The sequence below is a fragment of the Strix uralensis genome, chromosome 2 (assembly GCF_047716275.1).
Source record: "Strix uralensis isolate ZFMK-TIS-50842 chromosome 2, bStrUra1, whole genome shotgun sequence".
Classification (NCBI taxonomy): Eukaryota; Metazoa; Chordata; class Aves; order Strigiformes; family Strigidae; genus Strix; species Strix uralensis.
This window is the reverse complement of record NC_133973.1, coordinates 34,048,931-34,063,466: the sequence shown is the minus strand read 5'-3', so window position 1 is coordinate 34,063,466 and position 14,536 is coordinate 34,048,931. Positions and strand designations below refer to the sequence as shown.

At 36.8% G+C, this 14,536-nt stretch overlaps 1 protein-coding gene across 6 annotated transcripts in view; it reads right to left on the bottom strand.

Annotated features, from left to right (window-relative positions):
* ITSN1 (intersectin 1) overlaps positions 1-14,536 on the bottom strand; it is a 148,398-nt gene that overhangs the window by 37,609 nt on the left and 96,253 nt on the right. For all 6 annotated transcript variants that reach the window (XM_074858259.1, XM_074858260.1, XM_074858263.1 and 3 more), the window contains 4 exons: positions 13,530-13,735; positions 12,747-12,829; positions 10,400-10,566; positions 3,652-3,697 (listed from right to left, as the gene is read on the bottom strand). In XM_074858259.1, the coding sequence (XP_074714360.1) occupies positions 3,652-3,697; positions 10,400-10,566; positions 12,747-12,829; positions 13,530-13,735 (502 nt within the window). The remainder of the gene's footprint in view (positions 1-3,651; positions 3,698-10,399; positions 10,567-12,746; positions 12,830-13,529; positions 13,736-14,536) is intronic.

Sequence of the window (14,536 nt, the reverse complement as noted above, 5' to 3'; positions counted from 1 at the left end):
ATGAGTTAAGAGGAATCTGTGAGGAATTTTTTTTATCCTTCATTTATTTGTAAAAGGTCTCAGACATCCAAAGCAGCACAAAAGCAGTAGTGTTACTGCTGAAAACTCCACTTTAGGATCCCAGTAAACAGTCATTCATCACTTAAGTATTCTCCTTAACAGAATAATCTAGGGGTTGGTTTTTGGGGGGCAGTGGGGTAGGAATTTGTTTTTTTGTTTTTATGAAAAACCTTTCCTGGAATAGTAAATTCTAAGACAATGAAAGTTTTTATTTGACAATGCATCAAACAGCTGATGTGGTCACTGAGTTTGACTGGTTATGGTTGTGGTCTAAGACTATGCTAGAACAAGCCCACAGCAGAGCTGGTAGTACAAGATCACAGAAATGGCTCAGCTGCTGGCAAAGACAGCCAGCTTAATTTAAAACCTCAGCATTTATCTGATCACAGATCAATAAACTGCTTGAGATTTTAGCTTTTATTTGAAAATCTTGATTAAAAAAAATCTGTATCAGTTATTTTCACTTAGGGTTACTGTTTGTATACATTTTCAATCTAGTCTTATCCTAAAGCTTGACACTAGAAGACTAAGCAGAAAAAGGTCACGCCTGCCATCAGTTTGTCCCTCTACAAAGCAATGCGACACCGAGTGTGAGGTGGACTAGCAGTCAACACAGCAACAACAGCAAAAGGGACTGAGACTGAAGGCAGCAAGTACACAGAAGTGGTCTTCAGCCTTCTCGTGGACAGCCATACTAAGAAAGTAACACAGTGCTGGGCACTGTCCTACTTGGCCCTCTCCGTCAACAAGCACCAAACTTCCTGTGGCCAAGAGAAACAGCAAAGGCTCTCAGTAACAACACATCACCCACAGGCCGGGAAAGGAGGGGGCAGTCTGCTGGCAAGGCAGAGAAAGGGAGCAATCACTGAAAAGGCAGTTGTAGGCAGAGGAAACCACAAAGCCAACTCCCTTGAAACAGAAGGAGGTTTTGTTGCAGGGGAGAAACAACAAAGTGATTTGAAGACCATCAGGAAAACAATCAAATGGTTTACTTAAAATTTAGAAAAAAGGGATGATTAGAAAAATTAAAAATGGTCAGAGAAGCATTCAAGATGCAAATGAACAACATAAGGACGATGAAGAAGAAGAGAGATGACAAGCAATCTGAGGTCACTGCAAATGATGACCCACGCAGATTTAACTATGGCAGAAAAGACAGGCACACAGAGGTGGAACCAAACAAGTGATGAAAAAGCCAGTAGCTGAGAGTTAGAAAGATGCTTTAAACCTGGATCTGGAACTTAGACAGCACACAAAGTGTGAAAGCAGAAGACAGAAGAAAGAATTTCTATGTAAAATATAGTAGGTGATGATAGGAGAGCAGAAAGGTTAACATAGAGAAAAGCCGGCAGCAGCAGAGTCTGTCCTGTACAAAGGCAAAGCAAAGCAAGCTATTTGGCAGGAAACATGGCTATACTGCTACAAAGTCTGCAAGCTCCCTGCATTTGCAGGTTTTTCCACAGAATCACAATCATTCCTCCACCCTAGAGCCATTCTGGAGGCAAAATGAACGCAAGCAAACAAATTAACTGTGAGAGTTTGTCAAAATCAATTTTTTTTTTTTTTATATCAGGCAAAAACCTCTCTCACTACCACAGCAATTATAATATTCAGTATATCATACTGGAAGAGTAAAAATCTTATGCCTTGCATCTCTCTCAGAATAAGAAACTTCTCATTTTTATCTACAGAAAGGTGATTTATAAGGTTCCAGGTATCAGATATCCTCTTTCACCAACCAGCAGCATAAAGAATTTTTACTGTGGACTGTGTTAAGTAAGTTACGATATGAATTACAAGTTTAACATTCAGCTCTTGCATGTCACAGAGAAGCAGAAAGTTAGAGAAAACAACTCAGCAAAAAAGTTAAAAAAACAAAAATAACTTTCCTTCCAGAAGGACTTTTTAATTTTATTTATTTAAATATTGAATTACTGAGAAGAGAGCCAATTAAATTACAGCCCAGGCCAAAAAATGTGGCCTCTACTAAAACAGGTACATTTAGAAAAAAAAAAAAAAGCCTTCTCACAGATATAATTGTCCTCATATTGCTGCTTAAATTCGCACAGAGCAGTTTCTTTTCCCTTGCCCTTCAACACACACTGTTACTAACTCCCACCCACTCATCCTGCTGCTTCTAGAATAAACAGGAATATTTCACCTCATTCATTAGCATTTCACTTAACATCGGCTGAGCACTTGCAGCTCATTTATAGCAAAAACATCCATGAATCTCCTCGCTGAAAAATAGGCAGGATTGTTCCCAAACTGTTCTTTAACTCCAAAAGATTATGAACACAGCTTTTGTCAACATTCCCCCAGTCTCCACTGAAAGTTCGAATCCAGGAGACCAGCAATTATAAGGCTGGTACTCTAAGCTGAAGTCTTGCCACTCACCATTCTCCCATGCATGGAAAAAACAGCCACCCCTATCACCATCTTCTCACTATTCCTAACAGGTATCAACTTCTTGAGGTTTTCCAGATCTCTATTCTTGTCTGCCTCTCTCGAGCTTTGTATCTATTAACATAACTATTTTTAATCATGCAAATCAAAGTTAGAAAGGGCAGGAGTAGTTTACTTCCGTCCTTTTCACGGATGGATCAGTAAGATTTGACAAGAGCAGCCCCACTGTTCATATGTCAAGGTAAAATAAGCCAAATGAAGTTGGGGCTGCTGCAATCTATTCTCCCCCTCCTCCTCTTACACAGCAAATCAGTTCAGGGAGACAAAACAAAACCTCCTCCCCACAAAACAAAATATGCATATGCCTGTGTGTGTGGAAATAAGGTAAGATTTGGTAGATGACATCGTTGAACCACCTCATTGTGCAACTGAACAAGTCTCAGAGAAAGAGACAGCATATAAGCACCCCATATATTTACTTCGGTTGAGCTCAATGCTAAGTCATGTCTTCGGTACAAAAGCAAATAAATACACTGAGGGAAAAAAAAAGAGGTGTCTTCTGGAAAGTTTACAAATGCCTGCCAGTGGCAAAGAACATACTTTTCTAATGATCTCTGGAAATATAACGGCTGTTTGAAAGGACAGACCCCACCACCCCAAGAGCCAGGGATCCCTTTCTAGCCAAAAAGTAACCTGCAACATGACCAGGCTTAACAGGCAATAAGCTATGTAGCACGGATATAAGGTATATGCTCTTGAAAATGAGAAGCAGGCACAAAAGCTCACAAAGTCTATGTATACCATATTGCGTATTTTGCATTCTGGGCAAAATGCTGTAAAACCACAGGGTAAGGATGTGTACTTCCATTTTCAGAGGCACTAGCAAATGGGCTTTTTGTAGGCTTCAACTCTTCTGTTCAGCAACCTATCATGAAGTTTACATTCATTTTTGAACAAGCAGATTTTATTCTCTAGCTACATGCTATTTAGTGATTGATACATGCTAGATAGAATGACTGACAGATTATGCATTATTTTATTGTAGACAGCAGTTTTCATCAGTGCAAATTACTACAAAATGACCAAGAGCAAACATAATTTATTTTAATGGAGAAGATTTTATTGCCATTGAACTTAAGTACTTAAGAACAGATATAAGGTGCTGTCACAATATATATGACTCACCAGGTTTCTTCCCTAAGCTTCCCGTTTTTCCAGCAGCTCCAGGAGCCTTGAAATAGAAAGTAAGACATAAGTTTATCACTCACACTTATTTCTCCAGTATTTGAAAATTATTTACTATGCTTCACTTTAACACACTAAACAAGTAAAAAACTCTCAAAGGAAGATTCTGTTCTTACAGAAACCCTTAATATTTTAGATGGCAATTAATATATAGGAATAAATACCAAGCAGTGCATGGAAGTGGATGACTAACTGTATAAATGTATAGACTTCTTTCCTGAACTTTTTTTCCTTTCATGGGTTGCAAATAATGTAACTCCAAATTACATAGCATTTGAATCGTAAATCTGCATATCTACAGAACGTGAATTCTGTCAAATGGAGTCAAAACAGCAATAGTAGTTTTCAATTCTACAAATAGTTGGATTGCAAATATGCATAAAAAACTAACTGGACATAATTATTTCAATAGTGTCCATATTATGATTCTAAGATTTCTCATATGGCACATTAGCATAGTTAGTGTAGTCACTGCATCTTTAAGATGAGTCATCTGAACTTTGTAGGTGGCGTGTGTTGCAGTGGTAAAAGCCCCACCACTGTTTTTGTGCCCAAGTGAGAACATAGGACACTGAATAGCAAGGTGCTATCTATCTGTAGCTATTTCCACTGAACCTAGATGGGGTGAGATGAGGGATGAATATCATCATTCAAGCCAAGAGATTTGCCAGAAAAGCCTTTGAACAGCCACAAGAACACCAGCAAGCAGTGAAATTAGTTCAGTTCAGTTACACATAGCAAAACAGTGATACTGAAAGATGAAATTTAACTTGAAAAGCTTTCATAATTTACAAACTCAAAGTTCACTTCCTGAAAAAAAAAAAAAAAATCTTTTCCCTTGAGGCCACTCGTTATTTGCGAAGAGTTATCTATCTTTATTTTAATGCACTCGCAGGTCTACTGATATACATGCAATTAAGAGTATTCAAAACAGTGTGTAGTCTCAACTCTGCCCCTTGCATGCCTCCCTTCCTCAGTCATCTTCCAACATCCCTGTCTAGGACACCTTCCCCCTAAGTAATTACTTTAGTTTCTTCCCAGTCCATTGCCAGTCTTATGTTCTGCAATAAAAAGGTCTGATATGGATAACAGCAACATAACAAATCTAAACTGTTCGTTGGTCAGAAACGTTGAATAACCGTAAATACCCTCTCGCCTTCAAGCAAGGCTCACAATACTTCCACCTCCCCTTAACTTCTTCTCTAGGATACTCCTTACAAACCTGGAGCCTACATTAAATGACCTGAAGGTTTTTACAGATTCCCGATTCCTCTATGGAAAAAACAGATTAATCCTCGATATCTTCCATATTAACTCAATGCTTTGAAAACTTGGGGGTTCTGACAGAAACTAATATAAGGAGTAACTAAAAAACTAGTTAAATGACTGAGAGAACAGGGCCATTTACAAAATGTGTAGTGGTTTTGAATGTCTCTATTAAAGAGATTATTAGAGAGGTCTTCAGTGTGTCTTGAAGATCACACAGCTGCTCTAAGACATCCACATTTTGAACATCTTTCAGAAAAGCTACTAAAGAAGCCTGGTCTTTCAGCCTGAACTATAGCACCTCACAACACAACAAATATTAGTCAAGCCAACCCCATCTCATAACAACAGAAGACCCAGCAGAGTTGGCACTGCCTACCGCACAAGCTGTATCGGAAGGTAAGAGTGGCGATGAGAAGTTGTGGGATTTTTTTTAATTTGGCATTAAAGCACCTTACATATATCTAGTATACCACGCTTCTCCTTGACATTTCCCAAAATTTAAGTTGCAAAAGACTGTGGAAAGTGGATGCTTTAAGTTAAATGATACATGGATACCACTGTCTCAGTGCTACTTTCTTGTCATGGTAAAAGACTGATTATAGTTACTTTCTACAAGGCCAGCAAATCTTCCTTTCTTCCTTGTGTTCCTTTCTCTTCAGTTCTCCACCTTTTTTTATAACCACTGTGACATATATTAACAAAAAAATGAAATAGGAAAGCATCATGCAGAGATCAGATACAAAGACTAAGTTCAGGTCTGGGGACAAGGAGAAGACGGTCCAGACAAAGTGACTGCGAGTCCATTGGAAGTCCCAAGTAGGGAAGATTAAAAGATGCGGAACAAAAGGTGACAATGGGCACTGGTATGGTAATATCAGGAATTAATTCTGCTTTAGAAAGTGTTTCTGGCAAAGAAACATCCTCCCCCTTCCTTAATAAAGAACAAGTGTTTGGACCTTCAGAGAACACATTCCTGCAAAATACCACTTAGTCAACATCCATCTTGCCAGATTAGGAGCATATGGACAGATAAAACAGGCTGTGACACTGTATCTTTATAGTTAACTGGTAAACATGTAGAGATTATTTTAAGAGAGAGGCTTCAAAATCACCTTGACCAGACTGAGTCTGAATTCTTTTTCAAGAGGAAGAAATACATAGAGGAGTCCTTCAGTACTTCAATAAATAACTGTATTAATAAATAATGCATTTAAGATGGACTCAACTTTTGGCCCACTAAGATGGAGAAGTATTTTCTATTCTTTCTGTTGAAACACAGTGGAGAGGACATACCCCATTCTATTTCCCTTTTGCACACCTGAGACACTAACTGCATTTGAGGATATTTTGTGATAAGTGATAAAGTCTCTTGAAACACCAGAGCAGAACTTGCTTTGTTAATTTAATAAGACACAGCAATAGACTTGCCAATTGTGTTGTACGGTAAGACCCCTAAAATCCAGGTTAAACACATTCAGGCTGTTATTTTCAGAACATTTACATAAAGTTTCATAACTAGAAGCATCTAAATTTTTGTGTTTCCAAGTCCACCATATGAGCTCCATACCTTATGCCAAGGCAATTATCACCAGTCTCAAGAAAGGTAGGGTAAACACCTGTTACAAATCCGTATCCATCTACCTCAATCTAATGAAAACTTGGAGAATGGACCATGAACCAGTGTTGTCATTTATTTGAACAACAAAGACTTTCACTCTGTTAATAAGTTGAAACTTTAAGGAACAGAAAATAGTTTAATTTAGCAACTTGAGATGAATAGGTAGCCTGGGACTAGGTACAGAAGAACAGATCCAAAAAATTTTCTTCTGATGTATAAACCATTGATATTTTGATGCTTACAACCATTTCTACAAACTCTACGCTTGCTGTTGAAAGATGAGCACTGCCTTACTTTTTCTTTGGGCCTAAGTCAATAGTACAGAACACATTAAATTAATTTACTCTTTTAGTAACATTTTCCACAATCAGCCAGCTGTCCAAGCACAGCGGCACATCTGAAAGTTAACAGACAGCCACTATTGTGAAATCCTTTGTAAAAACTGGCTCTGTGAACAAGCTGAATAGCAAAACACTGTACGTGTAATGGCAATTATCCACTTGGAACAAGAAACATGTCCTGCAGGGCATATGAATCACTTTATGAAAATAAAGCATCCCGGATATCAAGATCTCCATGAGCTCTGTGCTTTTTTCTCCCTCTCTCATCAAGATTTTATCTGAAAATGTGATTTTCACCAGCAAAAAGGACAGCTGGAGCACTCTTTGATGAACTGCACTTAGCTGTTCCAGCCCCAGACAAGTTGAGATCACAGAAACATCAAACTGACCTCTCTAATAAAAATCGTTTTCAGTATTAAATACCTATTTCCAAGTTCTTTACAGAGAAGATTTGCCAATATGTGTACCTGTCTCTCACCAGACAGGATAAGCCCTTAAAGGCTCTGCACATCTGAATATAAATTCCCAGGCTTTGAGACTAAACTCTGTTGAGAATATCTTAAGGGAAAACAAAAACTGTTCCTCCACAAAAGTTCAAACTTAACATCAACTACAAGAATTTAGCTGAGATTAAGTAACTAATTAGCAACTCTTACTACCTACCTATGAAACAGGCCTCACAAGGTTTTAGGAGGTTGACAGTTCAAGTTCCCACTCATCAACTACAATACAAACTTACAGGTAGTATAAAGAGACTTAGGGCACAGTTTCATGATCACAAGATATTCCACAGGTTAGGCAATTATCTGTACACTTGTTCTTCTACCTCTGTGGGGCAAGCCACCATCTTTTTGATGTATGGAAGGATTATTCAGCAGGGCTGAACTATAATCCACATCCTGGACAGCAGAAGGGAGTGCTTTTCTTAACCAGGTAAATTACCTGATACAGACCCACAAACACCTCTGTTGACACAACTGAAGGGATGTTGCACAACTCAGAAGAGAATCAAGCTGCTAGACCCAGGGAGAGAGAGTTCAGAATTTCTTGTCCACACTCTCACTGAGCTCTGTTGTCAGGGTAAACCTACACCCTGCCTAACACTACTACTGTACAAAATTTACTCTAATCGTCAGAAAGACAAGATAGCCTGCTGTGATAGGCTCCACAGTGCTACAGCTACAATGCTTCCACTAACTGAACCATTAAGCACTCCTCTTCAAGTCTGCGACCTGATTTAACTTTATCTGCTGCTCCACAGTCACTGGATTTGACGCAAGTGAAAGGTAGGAATGTGCATAGGCATATCCAAAACCATATACTAAATGTATGATGTTTTACTTCTAAAATGAAGTATTTAACACAAAAGCCAACTAAGAATGCAGTTTAAAACCAGCTCAAACTAATCTAAGCCAATGATGAGGCAATCTTGCCTCCTTTACTACTCTCCTCCCGTACTAATGCTGGTACTTACATTTTTCTAACCCTTGATGAGCTCATTCAGAGTACCATCTTAGAAGTATGCACTACTACTGCTAGACAAATTTTCTGCTCTGCTTAGTGTCCTGAACTGGCTTATTAACAGATCAGATGAAAGACAATGGCAGCAAAAGCGTGGTAGGTAGGACCATACATGTGCTCACTTAGAATGGGTTACATATGATCATTTTGTATCAGAAACAGTGTGACCAGCAGGACTGGGGAAATTATTGTCCCCTTGTACTTGGCACTGGTGAGGCTGCACCTTGAATACTGTGTTCAGTTTTGGGCCCCTGACTACCAGAAAGACAGTGAAGTGCTGAAGCACATCCGAAGAGCAACTAGAGAACAAGTCTTCTGAGGAGCAGCTGAGGGTTTAGTCTGGAGAAAAGGAGGCTCAGGGGAGACCTTATTGCTCTCTACAACTGCCTGAAAGGAGGTTGTGGTGATGTGGGTGTTGGTCTCTTTTCCCAAGTAGCAAGTGATAGGACAAGAGGAAATGGCCTCAAGTTGCACCAAGGGAGTTTTAGATTGGATATTAGGAAAAATTTCTTCACCAAAAGGTTGTCAAGCACTGGAACAGGCTGCCCAGGAAAGTGGTGGAGTCACCATCCCTGGAGGTATTTAGAAGACATGTAGGTGTGGCGCTTAGGGACATGGTTTAGTGGTGGACTTGGCAGTGCTAGGTTAACAGTTGGACTTGATATTAAAGATCTTTCCCAACCTAAATGATTCTATGATTCTATTCTATGAAACTACAGTCTTAATGTACACAGAAAAAAGTGTACCTCACAACACAGGTGAACAACTAATCAAAACTTGGACAGGACTTCTCCAGTATAAGACTGATTAGTTCCCAAACTAGTAGTGCTAGGGATTGAAGAAAATTGTTACATGATGCAAAACATAGATGAGGAAAGTTTCTAAAATGTTTCTAAAAGCAATATCAAACTACTATTTCTCCTAAGGACTGTAATACTAAATATCATTAACTGCAAATTTTTTTTAATCCTGTCTCAGAGGATGTTACTGAAATTTCTCTATCTAGAAACTTATTATATAAAGGCTTTCTACAGCTACATATTTCACTGCAGGTTTTATTCTTTGGCTTTTCCACCAACAAATAATTTTAAGGAGTGACTTTGCTCAAGCTCTATATTGCAGACACAGTGTTTCATTGAGTTGTGTCACATACACAGAGAATTCAAGACTTGTGGAAAAAGCCTTACCACCTAGAATTCTAAAAATGCAGTAATTTTTACTTTTGATTTACTTTTAAAATCCCTATTATTCTCAGAGTCATAAACAAGAACTCCTTCTCATCAGGAGATTAGTATTGTATTAACTATGACTCTAAGCTAATTTCTACTAGTAGATGAAATATCCTCTCAAACAGATGAGGAATATAAATGAGAAAACATCTTTCTTTAGAATGCCTAAAAAGAAAGAAAAAAAAATTGAATACGGACATGTTCTATCAGATTATTTCAGGATAAAAATCAGATGAAACAGAATCTCTATTATTCAGTCAAGCACTTTCAAATAAATACAGTTAGCAAAGTTTTTTTTGTGAAATTTGTGCCTCCTGACTGCAAGAAAACAAGAATAGGGGAGAAAAAAAAAGTAACAGACTGAAATATTACTCTGTTGGGTTTTTTTTAAATAATGGCAGTAAATACAACTCAGTCTTTAATGACTTACCTGGGGAACAAAGTAGTCCTATTCTGATTTGTCTCACAAAATTGCCATGTTAACTGTTAACATATGCAAGTTTCATTTTAATATATGATCTACAAAGTTATTTATGACATTATGTTGCAAAATGCAGTTATTATTGTTTTCCCTTTGCAATCTCACATTCAGTAAAATTGCAAAATATTTCTTCTTCCCTTATGATCTACTCACTTGCGACTATCACTGCAACACCAAAAAAACCATACCTCCCCCAGCTCAATTTTATAACATTTCAATATGTCTCTACCTCAGAATCTTTGAGCCTCACATAATTAGATGGGAAAACTCCTGATTTATCACCCAGTGTTCCTGTCCACCAGTCGCCATCCTTCTTTGTCACAAGAATCATATCACCTTGTTGAAAAGTTAGGTCTCCTTGTTCAGAACTCTCATAAGTATACATAGCAATATACTCTGTAGAGGGAAATAAATACAGAACATGGGAAAAGACTTCATAAACTGCTCAATTATCATTTTCAAAACCTAACTAATATAATGTAGTCTATCCATGGGCTAGATAGAAGACAAATTTCTTAATTACTATTCATAGAAACTTTAATATTTAATGCATAAAATTATATCTATCAGAACTAAATACAATCTATCAAAAGGCTGCTTCTGGGGGATTTTTTTTTTCGTAAAACAATTTGCTAGTATAATTAAAATGTACATAAATTATTAATTTATATCAGAAACTACTCTGAAAACATGTTTCTTAATGGTTTCTGTTTTGTGCTGGTGACTAGAATTTCAGTCTTGATGTTGGAAAGTCTCAGTATCCAAATATCTGTAGATACAGTCTTCATTTTACATATGCTGTTTGGCTCTAGTATACAATGAATTCAATGAATTCTTTCATTACTTGAAGCTTTGCATGAAGGGCACACATCTTGTTGCATCTTACGCAACAGATGGCTGGGAAATGTTAAGACAAAGCCTGAATGTGTTCTGTTTTGTTAAAACACAGTTGACTACTTGGTATTCAAGTGCAAAAACACTAAAGCAGGCTGACATTGAGAAATGCAATGCATAATTCAATCACAGAACTACATGAAAAATTTTTACATAAATCATTACAAAGAACAACTTCAAACAATTCAGTAACATTTTCTATACAACTTGATATATTCTTATTTAACTGAGCATTATCACACTTTATATGGGCACAAAACAGATTTCTGAAGATTCTATCCTCTGCTTCTAGGACCAGCTCTGGACCTAAGAGCAGTTCACAACATTTCAGAAGACTTTCATGTATATTTAACAAAAACGTTCAAGAATTTCACTGCAGCTGACAATTGTTCTAGTTGCTTGAACACTAAATCTGACCAAAAAGCTTACCTCTGGGAAGTTCAGAAAGATCTCAAACCCCAGTTACTACCCTTAATGAAAGCTAAGACATGGTTTGTCTAACAACCACAGCTGAAGAACACATGCATCTGTTTGCATCCACATACACATGAACACACACACTAAATATCATAATATATGCTACACATGAAATTTTTCTTAAATCCATTAAATATAATAGAAGATGCTAAATCCATGCTTTAATACAGCTTTTTTAGAAATGTTTTATTAAAAAGTTGTGTTCCTTTTTAATACAAACATATAAACTGAGATATCCCATACTTTACAAAACAGACTTAGCATTTTTACAATTGCTTTTCCTCAAATATATAGTGAGCAAGACTAGCTGTATTTTGAAATGACTGATTATCTCACTTTCCTTGTTACATGGATCTTTACCATTCCCTCCTTTCATTTCTGTAGTGCTCATGCCAGTGGCAAATTAAATACATCGGTAACCAGAGACTCTTTCACTTAAAATTCTATGTAGAATTGTAGTTAACATACTTAAGGTGTGCTGTAGAGATTATATACAAATCTTCATTTGTAACCTATATTTAGATTTGTTGATTTACTCTGACTGTGATTTAAATTAACCTAGCTGACTCTGCACTGAAGTGGATTAAGAGTGCCCACACAGTTTGTTAACAAACTGGTGTGGAGACATTAACCTCCAGCTGAAGGGTGGTAACAGCCAGGAATGCAAGCCTTTTAAAAGCCTTCAGAGGCCTGACAATTATCTGTCTGTGCCCCAGGCTCCATCTTTAAAAATAAGGGGTAGCCTTGACCATAAGAACCACAACATTCTATAACTGACTGTAATTTCTTTAATTAAGAGCTTTAATGAAACACTGGAAATGAGCTTTTGGTGAAATGGAGACATTTATTAATAATTCCAGACATCATGAAGTACAGGTACAGATGTGCTTATTTGGAGCTCTGCAAAAAACCCTTCCAGATCAGGAATTGTTACCAAAATATTCACACAAGAAACAGTACAAACTACAGAAGATATTTTAATGGCATGTGAAATTATTTCTTCTATATACACCACATACATAATTCCTTACTATAATAATTTTTAATTATTCTAGAGGCAAATTGATTTGCACTTCAATTTTAACAGGCCTGATCTTAAAAAATACTAAGATCTGATTCTAAACTTATTTCTAGCAATAAGTAGACTTATTCTATTTAATTACATAGTAAAATACTATTAATACCATTCGGTTTTAAATGCTTACCTTCACCTGACATAGTTGCTTTTGTTGCTGGTGATGCTACTCTTTTCAGACTAGCAGGACTTTCTGAGGAACCAGAATCCATGCTTTAGAAGAAAATAATGGTTATTTAAGAAATTAAATATCTTCAGAAAAGTTATTATTATATTTAGAAATAAAAAAAATGCATACGCATTCATAAGCAATTCCCTACGTTTTAAAAGAAGAGACAGTAAATATGCAAATTAAAGCTTTTAAATACAATGGCCAGTCACAGTTACATTTAGGTAACTGCCTTAAATACACAAGTTTCTGCAGTTCCTCTTCTCCCTCAGGAAAAAAAAAATAATCTAAAATAATTCTAATTTATATTACTAACATTAATGTTGCCTTCACATTACACAGAACCAGATTTTGATTGTTTCATCCTCCAAGAGTAACAATAAGTGATTAAGTTTTGAAGTATACCTTATCATCTGGGGGAAAGCTAAGATATGACTTACATAGCTGTAATTCATAAAATCCAATACACTAATTATTTAGTCTCAAAGTCACATAAAATTAAGACCGCTCATTAAGCTTCAGATCTTTTGTTGGTGATGCATGACCCAAGGAGAACTGAGGCCAGTTTTCTTATTCCTCACACAAATTTCCAGGGTTGGAAGTCAAAAACCCTCCAGAAGAGAGTCATATAAAAAAGTTTTTACAGTGTAGATTCTAAATTTTAAAAATTCAATTGTGCAACTCTTCATATTTGTTTAACTAATACAGTATAGAAGTAAAGTGCGGTAAAAGCAAATAAAATACCTCGTTGACTTCCTAATGGGGCCTGAAATAAGCTTCACATACGATTTAGGAAACCACCCCTTTTGTCCTTGAACCTCTCCAAACCACCACATATCTTGCTGCTCCAAAACTGTGATGATATCATTTTTGTTGAAATTAAGGTGGTTGTCTTTTTTCGCTCTCCAAGGATACAAAGCCTGTGCTTGAAGCCCCTCCACTTTCTCACCCTAATGCAATTTTAAAAAAAGGAAAGAAGTCAGTCGTGCACCACCTTTCATAAAGAAACCTGCTTAAGGAACTATATTCTTACGCTACTTATATAGCAACAAAATACACAGACCCTCCCTCAACTGTATAAAGCAAACAAAGTCAGTTAAGCTTAGAAAGTAGTACCAGAAATGTTTACAGTCCTCCTACATTTCTATCTGTTAATACATAATCAATACAGTGCAAGATTATTAGAGGTTTTGCTTAACAAGTTAAATAAAGTTTTACAATTAAGATATACATTTAATAAAACTTTACTAAGTTATTTTGGCAGGACTTAAAGTAAAGATTATGGAAAATGATGCTTTGCTGCAAGTTATTCATTGTATATTCCAACTTTTTTTTTACTCCAAGATACTAAGATATTTAGCATTTTTCAGAACATATTAGATTACAAGAACAGTATGTTGTTCAGTTGAGGAAAAGGAAATGCCTTAACAGATGGATGGAATTCATCTGATCTGAAGCTTTGCCATTGCTATTCCACTTAACTACATAATCCACTTCGGAGTGAAGGTTATTGTCATGTGATTCAGGAAAGCCCAAAGGAAGTGACCCAAAACTGGCATCCTGCCAAAACATTAAGACTGGACCACCAAAGTCTAAAAAGGCCAGCACAGAATAGTAGCACAGAAATGGCTTCGTGTTAAATTCTGCCATGGCTTTTACAACTGGACATGCACTACCTGTTCATCACTCCAAGCTGAAATAGCTTACCTATCTCAGGGGACTGTTTTAATGAATGTCTAATGTTCATACTT